At 42.5% G+C, this 22,233-nt stretch overlaps 1 protein-coding gene across 6 annotated transcripts in view; it reads right to left on the reverse strand.

Annotated features, from left to right (window-relative positions):
• Acin1 (apoptotic chromatin condensation inducer 1) overlaps positions 1-22,233 on the reverse strand; it is a 50,544-nt gene that overhangs the window by 22,958 nt on the left and 5,353 nt on the right. For 5 of the 6 annotated variants that reach the window (XM_070025079.1, XM_070025063.1, XM_070025070.1 and 2 more), the window contains exons 3-8: positions 20,273-20,384; positions 19,745-19,864; positions 4,304-4,392; positions 1,737-2,984; positions 1,080-1,295; positions 168-283 (exon numbers count right to left, since the gene is read on the reverse strand). In XM_070025079.1, coding sequence (XP_069881180.1) covers positions 168-283; positions 1,080-1,295; positions 1,737-2,984; positions 4,304-4,392; positions 19,745-19,864; positions 20,273-20,384 — 1,901 coding nt within the window. The remainder of the gene's footprint in view (positions 1-167; positions 284-1,079; positions 1,296-1,736; positions 2,985-4,303; positions 4,393-19,744; positions 19,865-20,272; positions 20,385-22,233) is intronic. The other variant, XM_070025089.1, reaches the window with a different exon arrangement.

The raw sequence follows: 22,233 nt of genomic DNA on the forward strand, positions 1-22,233 counted from the left end.
GGCAACTCCACCATAGTAACTGAATTTTAGCTTTTGTTCAGGTAAATCTCTCCCTTCCTGTTTTAAAAGGACAGTAGGGCTGTCCTTTTAAAACCAAACATAGAGAGCAAAGAACTGTCCCACACTCTTAGTTACTTGTCATATCCCAGTTGAGATGTATCACTTACACAGCCTGATGAATCCTTTCTGATTCTGGTACATTAGAGGTCTGAGTCTCTGAGGTTTGAGGCTGGGTGGCAGCTGGTGGCTCTGCCTCTTCAGCTTCACACTTCTTTGGGCTCCTCTGTTAGAAGACAGGAAAAACAAACATAACAAAGGGGTTAAATCTGCTTGGTTCACTTTTTTCAACTTGGATCTGGAAAAGGGCAAGGAAGGACATATATAATACCGGGTTCACAAATAGCCCTTTGTTATTTCATTTTTTTTTGGGGGGGGGGTCCAGTTGTGGGGCCTGAACTCTGGGCCTGGGCTCTGTCCCTCAGCTCTTTAGCTCAAGGCTAGCGCTCTACCACTTGAGCCACAGAGCCACTTCCAGGTTTTTTCTTTTTGCTTATGTGGTGCTGAGGAATCAAACCCAGGGCCCCAGGCATGCAAGGCAAGCACTCTACCACTGAGCCACCTTCCCAGCCCATTATTTCATTCTTGAATGTTAACTTAAAGATAAGTAACATTCTATGTCAACAATCATTTTTAGATTTTGGGGAGCTCTACCACTCATCTAGACCCTTAGCCCTGAAAATTCTAGAGGGAAGGAGAAAAGGGTTCCTTTTAGACAGAGATAAAAGAGAAAAGGGTTGATGAATGAGAACCCTGCAGCTCAGTCGTATGTCCACATGGGACTTGGAAATGAGTAAGATAGATTAACGAACACCCCACCCCCTCATTATTTCTGGAGCCTTGTCTGACTAATTTTTCCACTTTATAATTCATACAGATGCTCTAGGTATGGGGGCACAGGCCTGTAATCCTGTGTTTTGGGGGGGGGCTGTCTCAAAAACAAAACAAAGTAACAGCAAAGCAAATGCAAGAATCAGTCTCAATACTGCATACCCCATTTCGGAGAGGTCACAATAGCCTACCTGCTCAGACTGTAATCTCTGGGTCATATGTTTTTCAGCTGGTTCAGGCTGGCTCATACGCCTCATTAAGATAGAGGATGAGGAGGTGGAGGGCCTCTCCTTTGGTTCAAAAATCTGCAGCTGTGGCACTGGTGGAGCTGCAATCTCTTGAACAGAAGAGGGATCTTTGGTTTCAGTATAGCTGGTGTTGTCCCTGGAGACTCCAGGGCTCAGAGACTGAAGAAATAGAAAACAAAGAAAATTACTTTATTTGGTGTCTACTGGATATATGTATGTAGGAATACATGTTTACTAATCTGTGCTGACCTAATTTATCTTTCTGATTTTCCATTTATTCCTATTTAAGTTAATGATCTTCTTGACTGCTTATTCAACAAATTTATTAAGTTCTAGCTATGTGCTGGATACTAAGATACATAAATACACGTCCAATCCCTTGAGAAATTTCTAATTAGTAGAGGAGATAAAGTAATGCAATCAACATTCTTTGAAAGCAAAGAGACTCAGAATGAAAAAGAACCTCAATTAGTTATCAATGCATTGACTAACAGGGGGAAAGGTAATCAGTGAACTGGAAACTTAAAGGTTTAATTATGACAGGCTACTCTGAGGGTGAAAAACACTGAAGATGGAACATGCAGACTCTCTCATGCTTACTTTTCTGCTGCTGCTTGATGCTGAACGGGATCGGGAACGGGACCTGGACTCTGATGTTGACCTTGAGCCTGTCTTAAGTCTACCATGAGGGTTGGTCTGAACTCCTGTCTGGGATACTTCTCTCTGCTTGGATTGTGGAGATGAGTGAGAGCCTGAACTGTCAGGAGAGCGCGATCTGGATCTAGAACTGGAGGATGAAGAGGAGGAAGACCGGCTAGACGATGATTCGGCTGACTGCTTCAATCTGTGGCTTGGGAAAAGAGTATGAGAAACCCTTATGCTCTCCTTCTGTTCCAAAGACTGCTGCTGCAGAGACTCTGCAGTGATCTCTTTGGCCGGTGCTAATTCCTCCACTGTTAGAGGGAGTGGCTGAGCAGATTTTTCTGACTCAGTTTTAAGAAACTTCTGGGCTGAGTATTCAGCCGGTATGCTTTTCTGAACTAGAGGCAAGACACTATCTTCTGACACTTTCTCTGCTAGAGATTCTACTTTGGTGTCTGCAGGTTTTGACAAAGGAGACATGCCTCCTACCAACTGGACAGTATGCTGAGATATCAATAACTCTCTGCTCTCAGTGTCTGTATTAGGAGGAGATAACTGAATGAGAACTGGGGGTGCTGGGCCTTCCATGGGCTCAGTGTCTTCCCCACTCTGGAGTTGTACATGAGGTGGTGGAGAAGATGCTTCCTTGGTAAGTAAAGGTGGTGGAGTCTCCTCTTCACTGGCTGTTTGCTCTGGCTGTAGCACAACAGGGACCTTCTCTAGATCCTCAGTCAGTTGAGGAGGGGAAGGAGATTGGGATTTCTCTTCCAAGCCCTGTGAAGATTTCATTTCTCTTTTATCCTCCTCAAGGGGAGGAGCCATTTGCACTTCTTTCTCTTGCTGCTGTCTGGCCAGATGACTTCTTCTAGCTTCTTCCTGAGATCTTGTAACTCGCCCTCCTCTCTCCAAACCCTCCTGCTGTTCTTGGGATCTTATGTTAGGATTCTCATCCATCATTTCCTCTCGTTTTTCTCTGGGCTTCTCTTTCTCTCCTTCTTCAAACTGTTTCAGAACTGGTGCCTCCCTAGATTTTTGTCCCTCATCATCTTCCTCCTCCTCTTCATCATCATCTTCCTCCTCCTCCTCTTCTTCATCCTCTCTTTTCAAATTTCTATCTGCCCTGACTCTCAGATTTCTAGAAGGTGTTTCTTGATCCTCTTCTTCTTCAGCAGCCTGGCTACACTCAGAGAGTTTAGCTGCCCTTGCCTGAAAAAAACAAACAACAGTTCTAAATATATTTGCTCATAATCAACACAGAAAAACTATCTTACAATATAACCTCTAGGAAGGAAAAATTCAATGATACTTTCAGCAACACAAAAACAGGTGTGACAGCAGATAAAATCACCACAAGTATTATGAACTCTTTAGAATCAAAATAGTAACCAATGGACTACAATAATAAAGTTCCTTCTAGTTCATTTTTCCATCTTTTAAGTTTTAAAAAACAAATATGGCTGAGTACCAATGGCTCATACTTATAGCAAGAGCTACTCAGGAGGCTGAGATATGAAGATCCAAGCCACTCCAAGCAAGAAATTACGTAAGATTTTTCATCTCTAACCACACTCTAAACACACACACACACACACACACACACACACACACACACGCACGCACGCACGCACGCACGCACGCACGCACGCACGCCAAAAGTGGAGCTGTGGCTCAAGTGGTAGAGCAAAAAAAGCTCAGGGACAGCATCGCCATGAGTTCAAGCCCCAGAACTTGCACACAAAAAATAAATACACACATAAGTAAAACTGAATAGAACAAGTAGAAAGCAGAAAAGAAATAACTACTAATATTTAACATGATTAATTGCATCATACGGGTGTATTTCTTTATGTGTGTGGTGCTGCTCTGAACTGAGGAACTTGTGCTTACAGGCCCTCTACCACTTAAGCCATACCCCAGCCCTTATTGTTTTCACTCTTTTTTTAAAAATTGGGTCTAGCTTTTCACCATCCCAACCCAACTTTTTACCTGTTGAGAGGGGGTGAGGGTATTTTGCAAACCTTATGCCCAGGCAGGCTTCAAATCATAATCCTCCTGATCTCATCCTCCTAAGCAGCTAGGATTACATGTGTGAGCCACACAGGTGTTCAGCAGTTCCAAAATTTTAATAGCTAATTATGCTATATCTTGTCTAATAATCCTGTCTAAAATATAAAGCAGTTTTCTACCTTTCACCTGCAGGTCTTGTGCATGTGTTGTATTGTGTTTGAGCTCAGGACCTCAAAACTCTTGTAGACCTTCTTAACTTATTTTACTATTTGAGTCCCACCTCTACTTCTGCCTTTCTGTTGGTTAGAAGTAAGTCTCTATCCAATTTGTCTGCCTGGGTAAGCTCCTGAGTAAGCTACCAGTACCCAGCCACAAACAACACAACACTAGAAATATGACAAAGAACAAAAAGATGAACACATGGAAATGTAGAATTATTACTAAAATAGTCTGAGAAAGAAGGGAAAGTAATACTAAAGCACAGCTCAAAAAGGTGAGTTTTAGGAGGTATGAGTTACCTGTCTGACCCTGGAAGATCGTCTTTCTCCTTTCCTTGGTTTCTCATCATCAGATTCACCTTTCTCTTCAGAAAAAGAGGAGCTGTTTCCTATCAAGTGAAAGAAAATCAAATCACATTCATGATATAAATACTCCTTTACAACTTCTAAAAATCCAACTATTCATAGCACATGGCTGCTCAGTATGGATTTTTTTTTAATCAGTGATGGGGCTGGAACTCAGGCTTGGATGCTATCCCTGACCCTTTTCTGCTTCAGGCTAGTGTTCTACCATAGCTCCACCTCCAGTTTTCTGGTTGTTAATTGGAGATCAGACTCTTAGAGGCTTTCCTGCCAAGGTTGGCTTTGAACCACAATCCTTAGCTCTCAGCCTCCTGGGTAGCTAGGATTACAGGTGTGATCCTGGCTTTCAGGATGTATTTTTATAAATTTCTTAGGCTTTCTGTGCTAAACACTATAAAAAGCATGAGAGTCAGGGAATTACTCACATTCCTTGTAGTGTATGTTGACTAATTCCAACACCTAATTCATTATTATAAAAAATAACTCAAGGGGCTGGGAAGGTGGCTCAGTGGTAGAATGCTTGCCTTGCATGCCTGAGGCCCTGGGTTCAATTCCTCAGAATCACATAAACAGAAAAAGCTGGAAGTGGTGCTGTGGCTCAAGTGGTAGAACACTAGCCTTGAGCTGAAGAGCTGAGGGACAGTGCCCAGGCCCAGAGTTCAAGCTCCACAACCGATAAAAAAATAACAATAAAATAATAGAGACTTCAATATAGCAGGGATATACAAATACAATGTGAACTTATTTCTATAATATTTTGTTAATTTGAACAACAGCTCAAGACTTCACTTTGTTCTGTGTTCATTTTTTTAATTACCCTATTGCTACTATTTACAAGTTTTGTTTTTTTTTCTTTGAACTGTATCCCTCAGATCTCAGCCTCCTGAATAGCTAGGACTACAGGTACAAAGGACCAGCACCTGGCTATATATTTTTTTTTCCAGGGCTAGTCCTGGGCTTGAACTTGCCTGAGCTTTTTTTGCTCAAGGATAGTGCTCTACCTCTTTCAGCTAACTGGAGGTATGTCTCACAAGCTTTCCTGTCACTGCTGGCTTCAAACCACAGTCCTTAGAACTCAGCCTCTTGAGTAGGTAGGACTACAGGTGTGAACAACAGGCACCTGGCTTATTTGCCAGTTTTTTTTTTTGTTGTTTGTTTCGTTGTTTTTGTTTTTTTGTTTTGTTGGTCGTGGGGCTTGAACTCTGGGTCTGGGCACTGTCCCTCAACTTTTCAGCTCAAGGCTAGCGCTCTACTACCACTTGGACCACAGCACCACTTCTGGTTTTCTGGTGGTTAACTGGAGGTTAAGAGTCTGATGGACTTTCCTGTCCGGGCTGGCTTTGAACCACGATCTTCAGATCTCAGCCTCCTTAGTAGCTAGGATTACAGGCGTGAGCCACTAGTACCCCACTTATTTGCCAGTTTTTAACAGAGCATAAAGGGTTTAAATAATGTACAAACTCATATTCTACATTAACAATATTTAAACCAGTGTAAATAAAGTTCTAATAGATCTCTTATTTCTACATCTCAAGAATCGCTATAATGACATGCCCTTTGCTTCTAAAGCAACCAAAAACAAAACAAGAAGAACTTGAAAACTACACAAATTTTGAAAAAGTTTCCTCCACATTACTTAACAAGATATCTGAAGATATGCCATTTATATCTGGGTAAGGAAATAAAGAGGTTTTTTTTTTTGGGTCCGGTCATGGGGCCTCAACTCTGGGCCTGGGCACTGTCCCTCAGCTCTTCAGCTCAAGGCTAGCACTCTACCACTTGAGCCACAGCGCCACTTCCGGCTTTTTTCTTTTTGCTTATGTGGTGCTGAGGAATCGAACCCAGGGCTTCAGGCATGCAAGGCAAACACACTACCACTGAGCCACCATCCCAGCCTGGAAATAAAGACTTATGTATGTACAAGATCTATGATTATAATACATTGTAGTAGTCCAGACTTTTGCAAACATCTGAACATATCTTTAAGACATTAGTATAGTGGCTGTAATAAGTATTTCAAAACTCAGTGCCCTAGAAAAGGTTAAATTATAAAGTAAGACCAAAATAAGATATTTCATCTTCTATGAATTTTAGGCAAAGATCACTTTAAATATTAGAGAAAGAAGCCAATTTATTTTAATTTCAACACAAACCATGCTGGGCCTACTGGTATATGACTATAATCCCAGCACTTGGCAAACTGTTAAACTACAACTTCGGCTCAATCCCAGCACTGGAAGCACAAAAAAGATCTTGACTACATAGTCAACCTGAGATACACAGCCAAGACCTTGCCTGAAAAAGAAAAAAGAGTGGATAAGTAGCTGCCTAGCAGATACAAAGTTCTGGGTTCAATCTCCAGCACAGTGTTTATGTATGCATAAATAAATAAGGAAAAAGGTAGCTGGGAGCTGGTGGCTCATTCAGGATGTGGAGATCTGCCAGCCTAGGAAGACAAATTGCAGACTTATCTCTAATTAACCAACTAAGAGCCAGAAGTGGCAGTGGCTAGCTACAGGAGGCTGAGATCTGAGGATTGTGATTTAAAGCCAGCCTGGGCACAAAAGTCCAGAAGACTTATCTCCAGAAACAGAGCTGTGGCTCAAGTAGCAGTGTCAATCTTGAGCAAAAAAGCTAAAAGACAGTGCCCAGGCCCAGAGTTCAAGCCCTAGTGCTTAAAACCCTCTTGAACCTGTGCTCCCTCCTCCCCCCAAAAAAAGTTATGAACAAGAGAGAGATAATATGTGAGAGATAATATGTCAAGTCATGTAAAAATTTTGAGTTGGGGCTGGGAAGGTGGCTCAATGGTAGAGTGCTTGCCTTGCATGCCTGAGGCCCTGGGTTCGATTCCTCAGCACCACATAAGCAAAAAGAAAAAAAGCCGGAAGTGGCACTGTGGCTCAAGGGGTAGAGCGCTAGCCTTGAGCTGAAGAACTGAGGGACAGCGCCCAGGCCCAGAGTTCAGGCCCCATGACCGGACCCAAAAAAAAAAAAAATTTGAGTTGCAACTTTGAAATTTAGGTATATGTAAGTTTAACAGCCCGATCCTACACCTGTTATAAACTGTGTACTGTTGTACGATAGTGTTGTTTTATTATTTGTACTGATACTGGGGCTTGAACTAAGGGTGTTATTCCTTAGCTTTTATGCTCATCTGGCACACTACCATTTAAGCCCCAATTCCACTTCCAGCTTTTGGTGGTTAATAGGAGATAAGAATTTTTTACTCAGATTAGATTCCAACTTCAGTCTTTAGAGCTCAGCCTCCTGAGTAGCTAGGGTTACAGGTATGAGGCACCAGTGCTTGGCTATAATGTTGTTTTATTTTATTTATTTTTATGTATGCCAGTCCAGGGACTTGAACTCAGGGCTTTGGTACTCTCCCTGAGCTTTTCTGCTCTGAGGGTATGGCTCTACCACTTGAGCCACAGTTCCATTTCCAGTTTTCTGATGATTAGAGATAAATTTCTCAGGGATTTTTCCTGCCTGGGAAGCCTTCAAATTTCAATCCTCTGAGGCTGGGAATGTGGCTAGCAAAAAATTAAACAAATTTCAATCCTCTGAGCTCAGCCTTCTGAGTACTCAGTGAGGATTATAGGTGTGATCAAACAGCACCCAGATGTATAGGGTTATTTTTGATACAGTGAAACTTCAGTGATAAAGTTCTGGATGATTATTCCTCTAAAACCAAGAGCAAAAGTAAAAGAGATTTGGGAAAATAGGGAGAACTACTTAGAAAGTTTTAGTCATTACTGCTTTGCTAAAAGAAAAAAAGAAAACTGGAAGGGAACTTTAGATATTAAAAAAATGAGGGCTAGAGGCCTGGTTCAAGTTGTATGGTAGCAAATGTGAAAGGAGAAAGAGTAATAGTGTAAAATATAAAGGGGTGAACAATCTCTAACTCCTTGGAAGGAGATGTCATATGGACAAGTTTCAGGGAAACATGTTTTTTATTACAGAAACATGGCCCCGAAGTATCTTATAACAGATTTTATTAACCCATATAGAGCTGGGTACTTCAGCTAAGTGTAGAGCTAGGCTAATAAATGTATTTCAGGAACTGAAAGACAAATCGATTTCAAAGAGTCTAAAGCCAGAGAAAGGAAAAGGTGGTAACTAGATAGGAAAGAATGTATTAAAATGAACTCAGGCTGGGCACTGGTGAATCATAACTGTAATACTAGTTAGCTACTCAGGAGCCTGATCTGTGGTTTAAAGACAGTCTAGGCAGACAAATCTGACAATCTCCAATTAACTGGCAAAAAGCCAGAAGTAGAGGTGTGGTAGAGTGCCAGCTTTGAGTGAAAAAAGTTGAAAGCTTAGTGGGAAGCCCTAAGCTCAAACCAATGTTTTTCTTTTTTTGGTCAGTTGTGGCATCTCAACTCTTGGCCTGGGGCGCTGTCCCTCAGCTCTTCAGCTCAAGGCTAGCACTCTACTACTTGAGCCACAGTGCCACTTCTGGCTTTTTCTGTTTATGTAGTTCTGAGGAATTGAACCCAGGGCCTAGAGTTGGGTTTTTTTGAGACAGGAAATTGCTATAAACCTCAGACTGCCCTTGAACTCTCAGTCTTCCTGCTTTAGTCTCCTGAATGATGTGCTAGGACTTGAGTACTGTGCTAAGATTTGGACTACAGTAAGCCTGCATTATTCACAGATTGTATTACATGTAGTTTTGACCAAGCATAGTCAAAAATCATAAAAAAAAAATTTCAAAAAGGAAACTTAGACGGCCACTGGTGGCTCATGCCTATAATCCTAGCTACTCAGGAGGCTGAGATCTGAGGATCACAGTTCAAAGCCAACCTGGGCAGTAAAGTCCATGAGACTCATCTCCAATTAACCACCAAAAAACCAAAAGTGGTGCTATGGCTCAAGTGGTAGAGCGCTAGCCTTGAGCTGAAGAGCTGAGGGACAGTGTCCAGGCCCTGAGTTCAAGCCCCACAGCCAACAACAACAACAACAAAAAAGAAACTTTTAAATTCCCATGTGTTCATTATGCTGCTCAGTTGATTCAAAAGGCTCTCAAATCTTACATTGTTGTTAGTTTTGTTTAAATAGTTGTGGTTTTCCTGCCCTCAGTTTTGTGAAAATATGTCTCTTAACAAGCAAATGGAAGCCAGGCACCAGCAGCTCACTCCTGTAATCCTAGCTACTCAGGAGGCTGAGATCAGAAGATCTGGTTTGAAGCCAGACTGAGCAGGTAAGCCAGTGAGACTCATCTCCAATTAATTAGCCACCAGAAAACCAGAAGTGGAGCTGTGGCTCAAAATGGTAGAGTGCTAGCCTAAAGCACAAAAGCTCAGGGACAGGGGCTGGGAAGGTGGCTCACAGTGCTTGCCTTGCATGCATGAGGCCCTGGGTTTGATTCCTCAGCACCACATAAACAGAAAAGGCCAGAAGTGGCAGCGTGGCTCAAGTGGTAGAGCGCTAGCCTTGAGCTGAAGAGCTCAGGGACAGTGCCCAGGCCTAGAGTTCAAGCCCCACAACTGACAAAAAAAAAAAAAGCTCAGGGGCAGTGCCTATGCCCCTCAAGTTAAAGCCCTATGACTATGTGTGTGAGGGGGAAAGCTGGCCTTTTAACTATAACCCCTCTGTACATCAACTTTATAATAACAATAAAAACAAAAAAATGCTAGACTCAAGTGAGAGTAGATAAGAGCATACAAACTGAGCAAAACAGCTGTGCAATAAGTGAGCTGTTCAAACTGAGTAATTTTCTGTTGAAAGTCAATAGTCTTTGGCAGAAGTTGGGTGGTAATATGGGAAAAGTGAATCAGGCAATATAGTACTAAATTCTATGCCTCTTGAGCATTCACAGTTTTCCTAACTGCAATCTTTTTTTTTGGTCGATCGTGGGGCCTTAACTCAAGGCTAGCACTCTACCACTTAAAGCCATAGCACCACTTCTGGCTTTTTCTGCTTATGTGGTGCTAAGGATCGAACCCAAGGCCTCATGCATGCAAAGCAAGCACTCTACCACTGAGCCACCTTCCCAGCCCCCTAACTGCAATCTTCTTGGAATCATACTCCTGGGTATCAAGAGTCTACTGTAGAGAAATGTGCCACTTCTCTAACTTTAAAAGTAGTTTTTCCTTATCATTATGATCTTCTCTCTCCTCCCTTCTATTTCATTTATTTATTTAGGCGGTACTGGCGCTTAAACTTGGGGCCTCCCATTTGTGCCCTACCTGAAAATTAAGTTTCTTCATCCCAGAAAACAAATATCTGGGCAAGATTTGTAGGATACAAATAAAGCAAGTAGAAATTGTGGCCAAAGAGTAACTGTAGATAGAATGAGTAGCAGCAGTTAAGAAGCCTGGCAGAGGGCTGGGAAGATGACTCAAGTGGTAGAGCGTTAGCCTTGAGCTGAAGAGCTGAGGGACAGTTCCCAGGCCCGAGTTCAGGCCCCATGAACGGACCCCCCCACCCCAAAAAAAAGAAACCTGGTGGAGAGAGGATAGGGAAGAATATATATCTATATCTATATCTATCTATCTATCTATCTATCTATCTATCTATCTATCTATCTATCTATCTATATATATATATAGAGAGAGAGAGAGAGAGAGAGAGAGAGAGAGCGCGCGTGTGCGCGCGCGCCAGTCCTGGGACTTAAATTCTTGAGCCTGGCCACTGTCCCTGAGCTTTTTGCTCAAGGCTAGCACTGTACCCCTAGAGCCACAGCACCACTTCTGGCTTTTTCTGAGTAGTTTATTGGAGTTAAGAGGCTCATGAACTTTCCTGCCCATGCTACTTTGAACCGTGATCCTCAAATCTCAGCCTTCGAGCCTGGCTATCTATCTATCTATCTATCTATCTATCTATCTATCTATCTATCTATCTATCTATCTATCTTCAATAGAATTCGCTAGTTTAACATCTCTCTAGAATCAACATCTAGATTTAATATAAAAGGAATAAAAGAATAAAGGTTACACACTTTGTAAGGCAAAGTTTGGCTAAGACCACTGTAATTATACTGTTCCTTTTTTTTTGGTGCCAGTCCAAGGGCTTGAACTCATGGCCTAGGTGCTATCTGCTTGCTTTTTTGCTCAAGGCTAGTACTCTACCACTAAACCACAGCTCCTCTTCCAGATTTTTTTTTTTTTTTTGGCAGTAGGTAGTAGGGCTTGTAATCAGGGCCTGGGCTCTGTCTCTGGGCTCTATTATTCAAGGCTAGCACTCTACCACTTTGAGCCACAGAGCCACTTCCACATTTCTGGTTGTTAACTGGAGATTAGAGTCTCAAGTACTTTCCTGCCTGTGCTGGTTTTGAGCCACTAGTGGCTCAAAATCTGGAAGTGGAAGTGCCTGGCCACTTCCAGATTTTTTTTGGGAGGGGAGAATGGGGGAGGGGTGTTTGTTATTTGGAGTAAGTTTCATGGATTTTGCTGCAATCCTTCAATCTCAGTCTCCTGAGTAGTTAGGATTATAGGTATGAGTCATCGGCACCCAGCTTAATAGTACCTTTCTTAAGTAATCAATAATCTGGAAAAAAGAAAAAAACTAATAGGAAAAGAACCAATGTTCTATATATCAATGTATACATTTTAAAATATTTTTGTATTTTCCTTGTGCTTTTTGCAAAGTCTAAAAAGAATGTATACGCATAGTCATAATGTAGATGGGAATCCCAACAACTTCTAACTAAGGGAATGGATATTGACTCCTAACACCTTATAAAAATCTGAAGAGGGGCTGGGAAGGTGGCTCAGTGGTAGAGTGCTTGCCTTGCATGCATGAGGCCCTGGGTTCGATTCCTCAGCACCACATAAGCAAAAAGAAAAAAGCCAGAAGTGGCGCCATGGCTCAAGTGGTAGAGCGCTAGCCTTGAGCTGAAGAGCTGAGGGACAGCGCCCAGGCCCAGAGTTCAGGCCCCACGACCGGACCAAAAAAAAAAAAAAAAATCTGAAGAAATCTAAGAGGAAAGCTGATCTCCAGTGGCCTTTCTCTTCCTAGCTACTAAGGCTGAAATCTGAGAATGGATGTTTAAAGCCAGGGGGCAGACAGACCCAAGAGACTCTTTTTTCCAACTAACCAGCAAAAAAAAAGCTAGAAGGGAGCTGGGCGCCAGTCCTAGGTTTCAGGAAAGTTGAGATCTGAGGAAAGCAGTTCAAAGCCAGCCTGCTGCAGGAAAGTCCATGAGATTCTTATCGCCAATTAACCACCAAGAAAGGAAAAAAAGAAGTATAAAAAAGTAAACAAACAGGGAAAGGAGCAAAAACAGAAAAAAAGTTTAGGGATAGTGTCCAAGGACCTGAATTTCAAGCTCCAGGATACACACACACTAGAAAACAAACAAAAAACATACCTAGAAGTGGAGGTGTAGCTAGAATGCCAGCTTGAGTGTAAAAGCTAACCTAGATTGGTAAAGTCCTGAGTTAAAGCCCAAGTACCAGAACCCCCCCCCAAAAAAAAAATCAAGAGGAGAAGTTAAGGAGAATTTTATAATTCTAATTTATAATGTCGGAATTTATTTATATACAGCATAAAAGAAATCCTAATAGGGGCTGAGAATGTGGCTTAGTAGAGTGCTTACAAAGCATGCATGAAGCCCTGGGTTTGATTCCTCAGTACCACATATACAGAGAAAGCCAGAAATGGAGCTGTGGCTCCATGTGGTAGAGTGCTAGCCTTGAGCAAAAAGCTCAGGGACAGAGCCCAGATCCTGAGTTAAAGCCCCAGGACTGGCAAAAAAGGAGAGAGAGGGAGAGAGGGAGAGGGAGAGAGAGAGAGAGAGGGAGAGGGAGAGGAGAGAGAGAGAGAGAGAGAGAGAGAGAGAGAGAGAGAGAGAGAGAGAGAGAGAGAGAGAGATCCTAATAAAATATAAACAAAAAACTACTGTTTCACTTAGTCATTCTGTGTGTGTGTGTGCGTGCGTGCGTGCGTGCGTGCGCACGCCTGTCCTGGGACATTCAGGCCCTAGGCTTTTTTTTTTTTTTTTTGGTCAGTCGTGGGGCTTGAACTCTGGACCTGGGCGCTGTCCTTCAGCTCTTCAGCTCAAGGTGAGTGCTCTACCACTTGAGCTACAGCCACTTCCGGTTTTCTGGTGGTTTATTGGAGATAGGAGTCTCACGGTCTCTCCTGCCAGGGCTGGCTTTGAACCACGATCCTCAGATCTCAGCCTCCTGAGTAGCTAGGATTACAGGCGTGAGCCACCAGTGCCCGGCTAGGCTTTTTTTTTTACTTAAAGACTCAGCTCCATCTTGGGCTTTTTGGTGGTTAACTGGGGATGAGAGTCCTAAAGACATTCCTGCCTGGCTGGATTCCAACCTTATCTTCAGATCTTAACCTCCGAATAGTTAGGCTAGCAAGTATAAGCCACCAGTGTCCAGCTTTAGTCAGTCATTCTTAAATTGAATTTATTCAACATGACCACACACACATTGTGTGTGTGTGTGTGTGTGTGTGTGTGTGTGTGTGTGTGTGTGTGTGTGTGTGTGTGTGTGTGTGTGTGTGTGTGTGTGTGTGTGTGTGTGTGTGTGTGTGTGTGTGTGTGTGTGTGTGTGTGTGTGTGTGTGTGTGTGTGTGTGTGTGTTGACTGTGGAGTCTCAGGACTCACATTCCCTGAAATTCTTGGGACTGGGGCACAGAAATCCCTATTTTTAAACACATACACACACACATACACGCACGCACGCCCAAAACAGCAACAAAAACACCCTCCAAAACCTCAAGTGTTATAATTAGCAAAATATATTACCAGAGGCTTTTAAAAATCTTTTTCTTTTGGGGGATGGGGCCGGATACTGGTGGCTCACACCTGTAATCCTAGCTACAAGGGAGGCTGAGGATCCTGGTTCAAAGCCAGCCTGGGCAGGAAAGTCTGTGAAACTCTTTATCTCCAATAAACCACCAGAAAATCAGAAGTGGTTGTGGCTCAAGTGGTAGAGCAATTGCCTTGAACTGAAGAAGTCAGGGACAGCACCCAAGCCCAGAGTTCAAGTCCCATGGCAGACAAACAAAAAAACCCACCACTCTTTTTTCTTTTTTGTCAGTCATGAGGCTAGAAAACTCAGGCCTAGGTACTGTCCCTGGGCTTCTTTTACTCAAGGCTAGCATTCTACCACTTGAGCCTCAGTGCCACTTCCAGCTTTTTCTGTTTATGTGGTACTGAGGAATCCAACCCAGGGTTTCATGCATGGTAGGCAAGCACTCCACCACTAAGCTACATTCCCAGCCCCTCCCTGAGCTCTTTTGCTCAAGGCAGCACTTTTCCACTTTGAACCACAGTGCCACTTCCAGTTTTTCAGTAGTTAATTGGAGATAAGAGTCTCACAGGGACTTTTCTGCCAGACTGGGTTCAAACTGTCATACTTAGATCTCAACCTCCTGAGTGGCTAGGATTACGGGTATGAGCCACTAGCACCTAGCTCCTTTAAACAACGAGAGGAGGGGGGAAAAAGCAGGACTGAATGTAAAAAGAACAAACTGAAAACTATCCAGATGTTCTGTACCTGAAAGATCAGGGGGTAAACATCAGGAATTAATGATGATTCATTCAAGTAAGTATTGTTAGAGCTCCAAAATACCACCCTTAAAACTTGACAAATTTAGCCTGGTGCCAGTGGCTCACGCCTATAATCCTAGTTACTCAGGAAGCTGAGATCTGAGGATCACGGTTCAAAGCCAACCCGGGCAGGAAAGTCCAAGAGACTCTTACCTCCAATAAACCATCAAAAAACTGGAAGTGGCGCTGTAGCTCAAGTGGTAAAGCATTAGCCTTGATCTGAAGAGCTCAGGGACAGCACCCAGGCCCAGAGTTCAAGCCCCACAACTGGGGGGGAAAATGACAAATTTTGTACAATATCTTTTTGTTTCTTTCTACTGTTGGGGATCAAACCCAAAGCCTAGAAGATTTTAGGTAGGCAGGTACTCTACTACTAAGCTGCACCTCTAGTCCTATATTTTAACTTAATTATTTTTGTTGATTGTAGGGCTTGACCTTAGGGCCTAGGCACTGTCCCTGAACTTTTTTTTCTCAAGGCTAGCACTCTCCCATTTTAAGCTGCAGCTCTACTTCTGATTTTCAGGTGGCTAAATGGAGATAAGAGCCTCATGGACTTTCCTGCTCGTGCTGACTTCAAACTGAAATCCTCAGAGATCTCAGCCTCTTGAGTAGCTAGTATTACAAGCTTGAGTCACCAATGCCCAGCCATATTTTAGTTTTTTGAAATGAGAACCACTAAGCTGCTTCACTTCCCTTGAATTTGCAATCCTCTTGCCTTAGCGTCAGTAGTTTCAAGAGGCAGTTTTAGGTCTACACCATGCCTGGCTGGTAAGATTCATATTAAAGCCAAGGTAAGAGGTAGTAAAATTTATGACATAAAATATACTGAGAAGCACTGAAGGCCACCTGTTATCCTGTACTCTTAAATTTGCTACATTCATATTTTCCAATTTATTTCTTACCTCTTTGTTCATACTTCTGAATATATTTTCATGGACCAATTAAAGCCATAAGCACTAAAGAGACTGGTTTCCACAGCTCTTTTTTTTTGGTTGTTTTTTTTGCTGGTCCTAGAGCTTTAATTCAGGGGCTGGGTTCTGTCCCTGAGCATTTTTTTTTCTTTTTCTCTTTCTCAGGGCTGGGAAGGTGGCTCAGTGGTAGAGTGCTTGCCTTGCATGCATGAGGCCCTGGGTTCAATTCCTCAGCACCACATAAGCAGAAAAAGCCGGAAGTGGCACTGTGGCTCAAGTGGTAGAGCGCTAGCCTTGAGTTGAAGAGCTGAGGGGCAGCGCCCAGGCCCAGAGTTCAAGCCCCACAACCCACAAAAAAAAAAAAAAAAAAAAAAAAAAAAAAAAAAAAAAAAGAGTGCTAGCCTTGAGCTGAAGAGCTGAGGGACAGCGCCCAGACCCAGAGTTCAGGCCCACGACCGGCAAAAAAAAAAAAAAAAAAAAAAAAAAAAAAAGCCAGTGCTCTACCACCTGAGCCACAGCTCCACTTTTGGCTTTTTGATGGTTAACTACAGGTAAAGAACTCCACAGATATTCCTGCCTGGGTGGGCTGGCTTTGAATCACTATCCTCAGATCTCAGCCTCCTATATGGCTAAGATTACAGGTGTGAGCTACCAGCACCTGGGTTAATCTTCACTTTTGAAACCTATTTCTCTTCAGAATCCATTCCTCATTTTCACTTTAAGTTATATCTAGAAAGTCTTTCTTTTTATTAAAAAAAAAAAAAGGAGTCTTTATCAAATCATGGTCCTTGTTAAGTTCTTAGTATAATTTTCAAGTCTGAGTATGGTGTCTCTTGCTTATAATCCATTACTCTAGGAAGTGTAGAGCAGGAGAACTTTAGTTCAAAGATAGCCTCGGCAAAGAGTTAGGGAAATTCCCCCTCAACAAATAAGACAGGCCTGGTGGTGGACATCTGTAATCCCAGGTAGGAACGAGGCAAAGAAAGAACCACTGCAGTCCAAGACCAGTCCCAATCTTCCATCCAAAACAAGACCAAAAGCCTGGGGTATACTGAAGGGGTAGAACATCTGCTTAGCAAGCATAAGGCCCTGAGTTCAAACACCAAAACTGAAGAATTTTCAATAGTTTCCTCATTATCTATAAAATTAAAAAAAGCTCATACTTGCGGTCTTGGCATTTAAACCCCTCTGTAATATTATCACTATAATATTAGCCTATTCTTGAATATGAGGATTTTACTGTGGTGCTATCAGTTTGCCTTTCTTTCAAAAATATTGTATCTATTTCTATCTATATGCCTTTGTTCCTTTCTAAAAATATTGTCTTGTGTACTCTGTTAATTTAAATACTGTATCTAAGGCTCATCTCAAATCTTACTCCTGGGCTGGGAAGTTGGCACAGTGGTAGAGTGCTTGCCTCACATACATGAGGCCCTGGGTTTGATTTCTCAGTACCACGTAAGCAGAAAAAAACAAGTGGCACTATGGCTCAAGTGGTAGAGTGCTAGCCTTGAGCTGAAGAGCTTAGGGACAGTGCCCAGGCTTAGAGTTTAGGCCCCACAGCTGACAAAAAAAAAAAAAAAAAAAACTCCTTTGCCATGAGGCATTTTCTGGTCAAGATGTTTTATTCTTCTGAATTCCTACAGTGACAGGGCATAGTGACACATACCCATAATGCCAGCACTTGGGAGAAGTAGGAGGATCTCAATGCCATCTGGGCTACATACCAAGACTGGGCCTCTGAATACAAACCTATGTATTACATGTGTGTCTATGTTACTTATGTTGCATACTATCTTCTACTGTTAGTTTTATGTTGGATCATTCTCTCCTCAATAGACTTTAACAATTCCCATATACTCTAGGCACAGAGACAAGTTTTCAATAGTTTGTTGACTTTTAAGAAAAAACACTGTCCATTTATAAAAGTCATTTCTCACTAGGTGCTAGCGGTTCTCGCCTATAATCCTAGCTATTCAGGAGGCTGAGATCTGAGGATCATGGCTTGAAGCTAGTCCAGGCAGAGAAGTCTGTGAAAGAGTCTCAACTCCAACTAACCATCAAACATCTGGAAGTTGAGCTATGGCTCAAGTGGTAGAATGCCAACCTTGAGCCAAGAAAAAGCTAGAGGACAGTGCATAAGCCCTCAATTCAAGCTCCAGTTTCAGCAAACACACATACATGTGCACACACACTAAGAACTTTCTCCTGCATTTTTTGTTTTTTGTTTTTTTTTTGGGGGGGGGTCCGGTCATGGGGCCTGAACTCTGGGCCTGGGCACTGTCCCTCAGCTCTTCAGCTCAAGGCTAGCGCTCTACCACTTGAGCCACAGCACCACTTCCGGCTTTTTTCTTTTTGCTTATGTGGTGCTGAGGAATCGAACCCAGGGCCTCATGCATACAAGGCAAGCGCTCTACCACTGAGCCACCTTCCCAGCCCATCTCCTGCATTTTGGCTTTATAATCAAGGAAATAAGCACCATCAGTAAAGCAGATCAATTGAGTGTCTACTACATTCACATTTAGGCAAAAAAGGGTTCATGAAGAAACTTAATTCCAAAGTGTCATTAGTACTATATTAAAAAAAGTTCCCAGGGAACTGGGAAGGTGGCTCAGTGGTAGAGCGCTTGCCTTGCATGCCTGAGGCCCTGGGTTCGATTCCTCAGCACCACATAAGCAAAAAGAAAAAAGCCGGAAGTGGCGCTATGGCTCAAATGGTAGAGCGCTCACCTTGAGCTGAAGAGCTGAGGGACAGTGCCCAGGCCCAGAGTTCAGGCCCCACGACCGGACCCCCAAAAAAAAAAAAAAAAGTTCCCAGGACTGGAAACATAGTTCATATATTAGGCAAATGTTTGCCTATCATGAGACCCTAGTAAAGAAACAAACAAACAACAGTACTACCACTAAAAGTCTCCTTCAAGGACAAAAACTAGGCTCAAGAAAACTAGGCACTGAATAAATCAGAACCTTAAAACTACACTTAAAGGTCCCTCTATTTTTTCTAACTTTCAGGAAATTTCCCTCTCACCATTAAATATCTCCCAAAATTCTATTCTAACATAGGAATTATATAAAATGTTTTGAAATTTCCTAACATTTCAAAAGGCATTTCAAAAGGTCCCTCTGTATTTAACAGAGGGACCTTTACCCACCAGTGATTACTAATGATTCGAAGTACTTACTACATTACATCTACATACTGTTCATTGTCTTCTATACATGTTCTCCTGAAAAAGTATACTGGCACAGACAGTTCCCAAAAACCAAAGACTGTATTTACAATGTTTTACATGGATACTATGTTATTTATATGTGTATATATATATATGTATATACACATTCATTATGTTTATGCTATGTAATATATACTATGCCAAATAACTATAATGTGAAAAAAAATGAACTCTGCCTTTACCAATCCCATATACTAGGTTAGAGCTCACTATAATACACTCACACAATACTCTGCATTGCCCTTAATAAGAATTTAACAGTTGCGTAGTTATTTGTAGAATGTCCACTTTTGCAACCAACTGTAAGTTTTCCTAGGGCAGATTTGTCTTTTTCTCTCATGTATTTATTCCTGGTGCCCAGTTCATTCATGTGATATATATATAAACTGCATCAGATGCTCAATTTCAGATATATAAACTTCATCATATGCTTGATTTTGGAGGTTAACTGGATATACAACACATTATAACAGGAAGGTTAAAGGGATGGAAATTGTTGCTAAATTCGGAGTACAAGACTGGAGGTATAAATAAGAAGAAAAATACCACCTTGTGAAAGACTTCAAAAAGGACATAATTTCCCTAAAAAACAGGTATCAAATATCAATGCCACAGAACTTTCCTGGGACTTTCATGGAGGATTAGCATGAAAGGAGGTATAACTACCTCCCCCCACCAACTACGCAGGATTGCCAAGGCAGCGCAGTGGGGAGGGAGATACGTACTGGGCGAATGTCTGCTGAGCTCCAGCTCTGGTCTCTCCAGGCTGCTCTGAAAGTCAGGAGGCAGCAGGGAAGCCACTCCCTCAGGCTGGATCATCTCGTCCTCCGACTCAGCTGAAGCTTCTGCAAAGCACAGATTGGGTCGGGGCAGGGAGGGAGTGAAGGGCTCAGCATATGGGAATATGTAGAGGAGTGAGGGATATCAAAGTCATAGATACAGAGATGTATACTAAAAAGAGCACTGTACATAAGGAAGAAACACTAGAATTAAGCTCTACTTCATGTAAACAGTAGCTTACATTACTTAACAACTCTTCCTTTTGGCAGGAATTGTTTTCTATTAGAACAGTGAAATTAAATGTCCCTTTCATTGACAAAGGTAAACATTAACTCATTTGGCTCCATAAAATACCAGCGCAAATGAGCAGCAGTCTCACCCTGGCTTAATCCTGAAATTGCCTAGTTAGACCTATCTACTTGGTAACAAGGATAAAATTGAAAAACTTGTTAGAAATGACAATCTGGGCTTACCTTCAAGTTCTGCAGCTTCTCGAGCTTCACGTTCTAGACGCTGCCTAAGTAGCTCTTGCTGCTTTTCCAGATACTGCTTTATGAAACTGTTCTTACTCATTTCTTCCCCAATCTGTATAGAGGAAAAGAAGAAAGAAAATCTAGGAATACAAATCAAGAAAATTTCATGGAGCAAAGAACCCCAAGAAAAATAAGCCCTTGGAAGACCCCCCCCCTTTTTTTTGGTTGGTTGTGGGGCTTGAACTCGGCTTGAGTTCTGTCCATGAGCTCTTCAGCTCAAGGCTAGCACTCTACCACCTGAGCCAAAGCACCACTTCCAATTTTCTGGTAGTTAATTGGAGATAGTCTCACAGACTTTCCTGGCTGGCTAGCTTTGATCCATGATCCTTAGATCTCAGCTTCCTGAGTAGCTAGAATTACAGATGTGAGCCACTGGTACCTGGCTGGAAGACCCTTTTTTTTTGGCCAGTTGTGGGGCCTGAACTCTGGGCCTGGGCACTGTCCCTCAAATCTTCAGCTCAAGGCTAGTGCTCTACCACTTGAGCCACTGTGCCACTTCCAGCTTTTTCTGCTTATGTGGTGCTGAGGAATCGAACCCAGGGCCTCATGCATGCAAGGCAAGCACTCTACCACTGAGCTACCTTCCCAGCCCTGGAAGACCCTTTTCTAAGCTACTCCTATAAAGACCAGAATAAGGACTGGGAAGGTGGCTCAGTGGTAGAGTGCTTGCCTAGCATGCATGAGGCCCTGGGTTCAATTCCTCAACACCACAGAAACAGAAAAGGCCTGGAGTGGTACTTTGGCTCCAGCGGTAGAGCGCTAGCCTTGAACTGAAGAGCTGAAGGACAGCACCCAGTCCCAGAGTTCAGGTACCATGATGGGCAAAACACACACACACACACACACACACACACACACACACACACACACACACACACACACACACACACACACACACACACACACACACACACACACACACACACACACACACACACACACACACACACACACACACACACACACACACACACACCCAGAATAAATAAACTGAGTGGCAAATAATGGCAAAAAAAAAAAAAAGCAACTATGTTGAGTTTTTTTTTTTTTTTTTTAAGTTTTAGCAAAAATTTATTCTAGTGCAACAAGTTTAAAGTAGGGAGAACAGGAAAAAGAGAAACATTTCCTATTCCCCATGCAGGAAATGGGAGTTAAAAACTCCTACTTTAGGGGCTGGGAAGGTGGCTCAGTGGTAGAGCACTTGCCTTGCATGCCTGAGGCCCTGGGTTCGATCACCACATAAGCAAAAAGAATTGAAGCCAGAAGTGGCGCTGTGGCTCAAGTGGTAAAGCACTAGCCTTGAGCTGAAGAGCTGAGGGACAGCGCCCAGGCCCAGAGTTCAGGCCCCATGACCGGACCCCAAGAAAAAAAAGAACCAGTATTAGCACCCTTCATCACACCCCTTCCCCCCCCCAAAAAAAAACCAAAAAACTTGAAACTATGCCTGTTTTGGGATATGGAATGATATCAAACCCAGAGCCTCAGGCATGTTGGGCATGCATGCTTAACTGAGCTACATTCTCCAATTTGAATTATGCCTTTTAATTTAGAGTTTTAGACAATCTACAAAATTAGCAGCATCAAAAGTGAGAAGGGAAAAAAAGAACTAATCCCTCCAAAATACCAATTCTGAAAACACCTTGTAAAACAACTCCAAAAAGCCTAAAATGAAAAAAAAATATGAAATCAAGAGATGAAAAGGTATTCTCATGTAACAGTTATAACTCCATTTCCACACTATTATAAACTAATTAATCACCATCAACAACAACAACAAAAACTCTTATTATTTTCTTGGGGTAAAAGGACATCCTGGACCAAGCACCTTGGCTCACGCCTGTAATCCTAGCTACTTAGGAGGCTGAGATCTGAGGATCCAGGTTCAAAACCAGCCTGGGCAG

The sequence above is a fragment of the Dipodomys merriami genome, unplaced genomic scaffold (assembly GCF_024711535.1).
Source record: "Dipodomys merriami isolate MVZ:Mamm:240054 unplaced genomic scaffold, mDipMer1.0.p SCAF_1, whole genome shotgun sequence".
Taxonomy (NCBI): Eukaryota; Metazoa; Chordata; class Mammalia; order Rodentia; family Heteromyidae; genus Dipodomys; species Dipodomys merriami.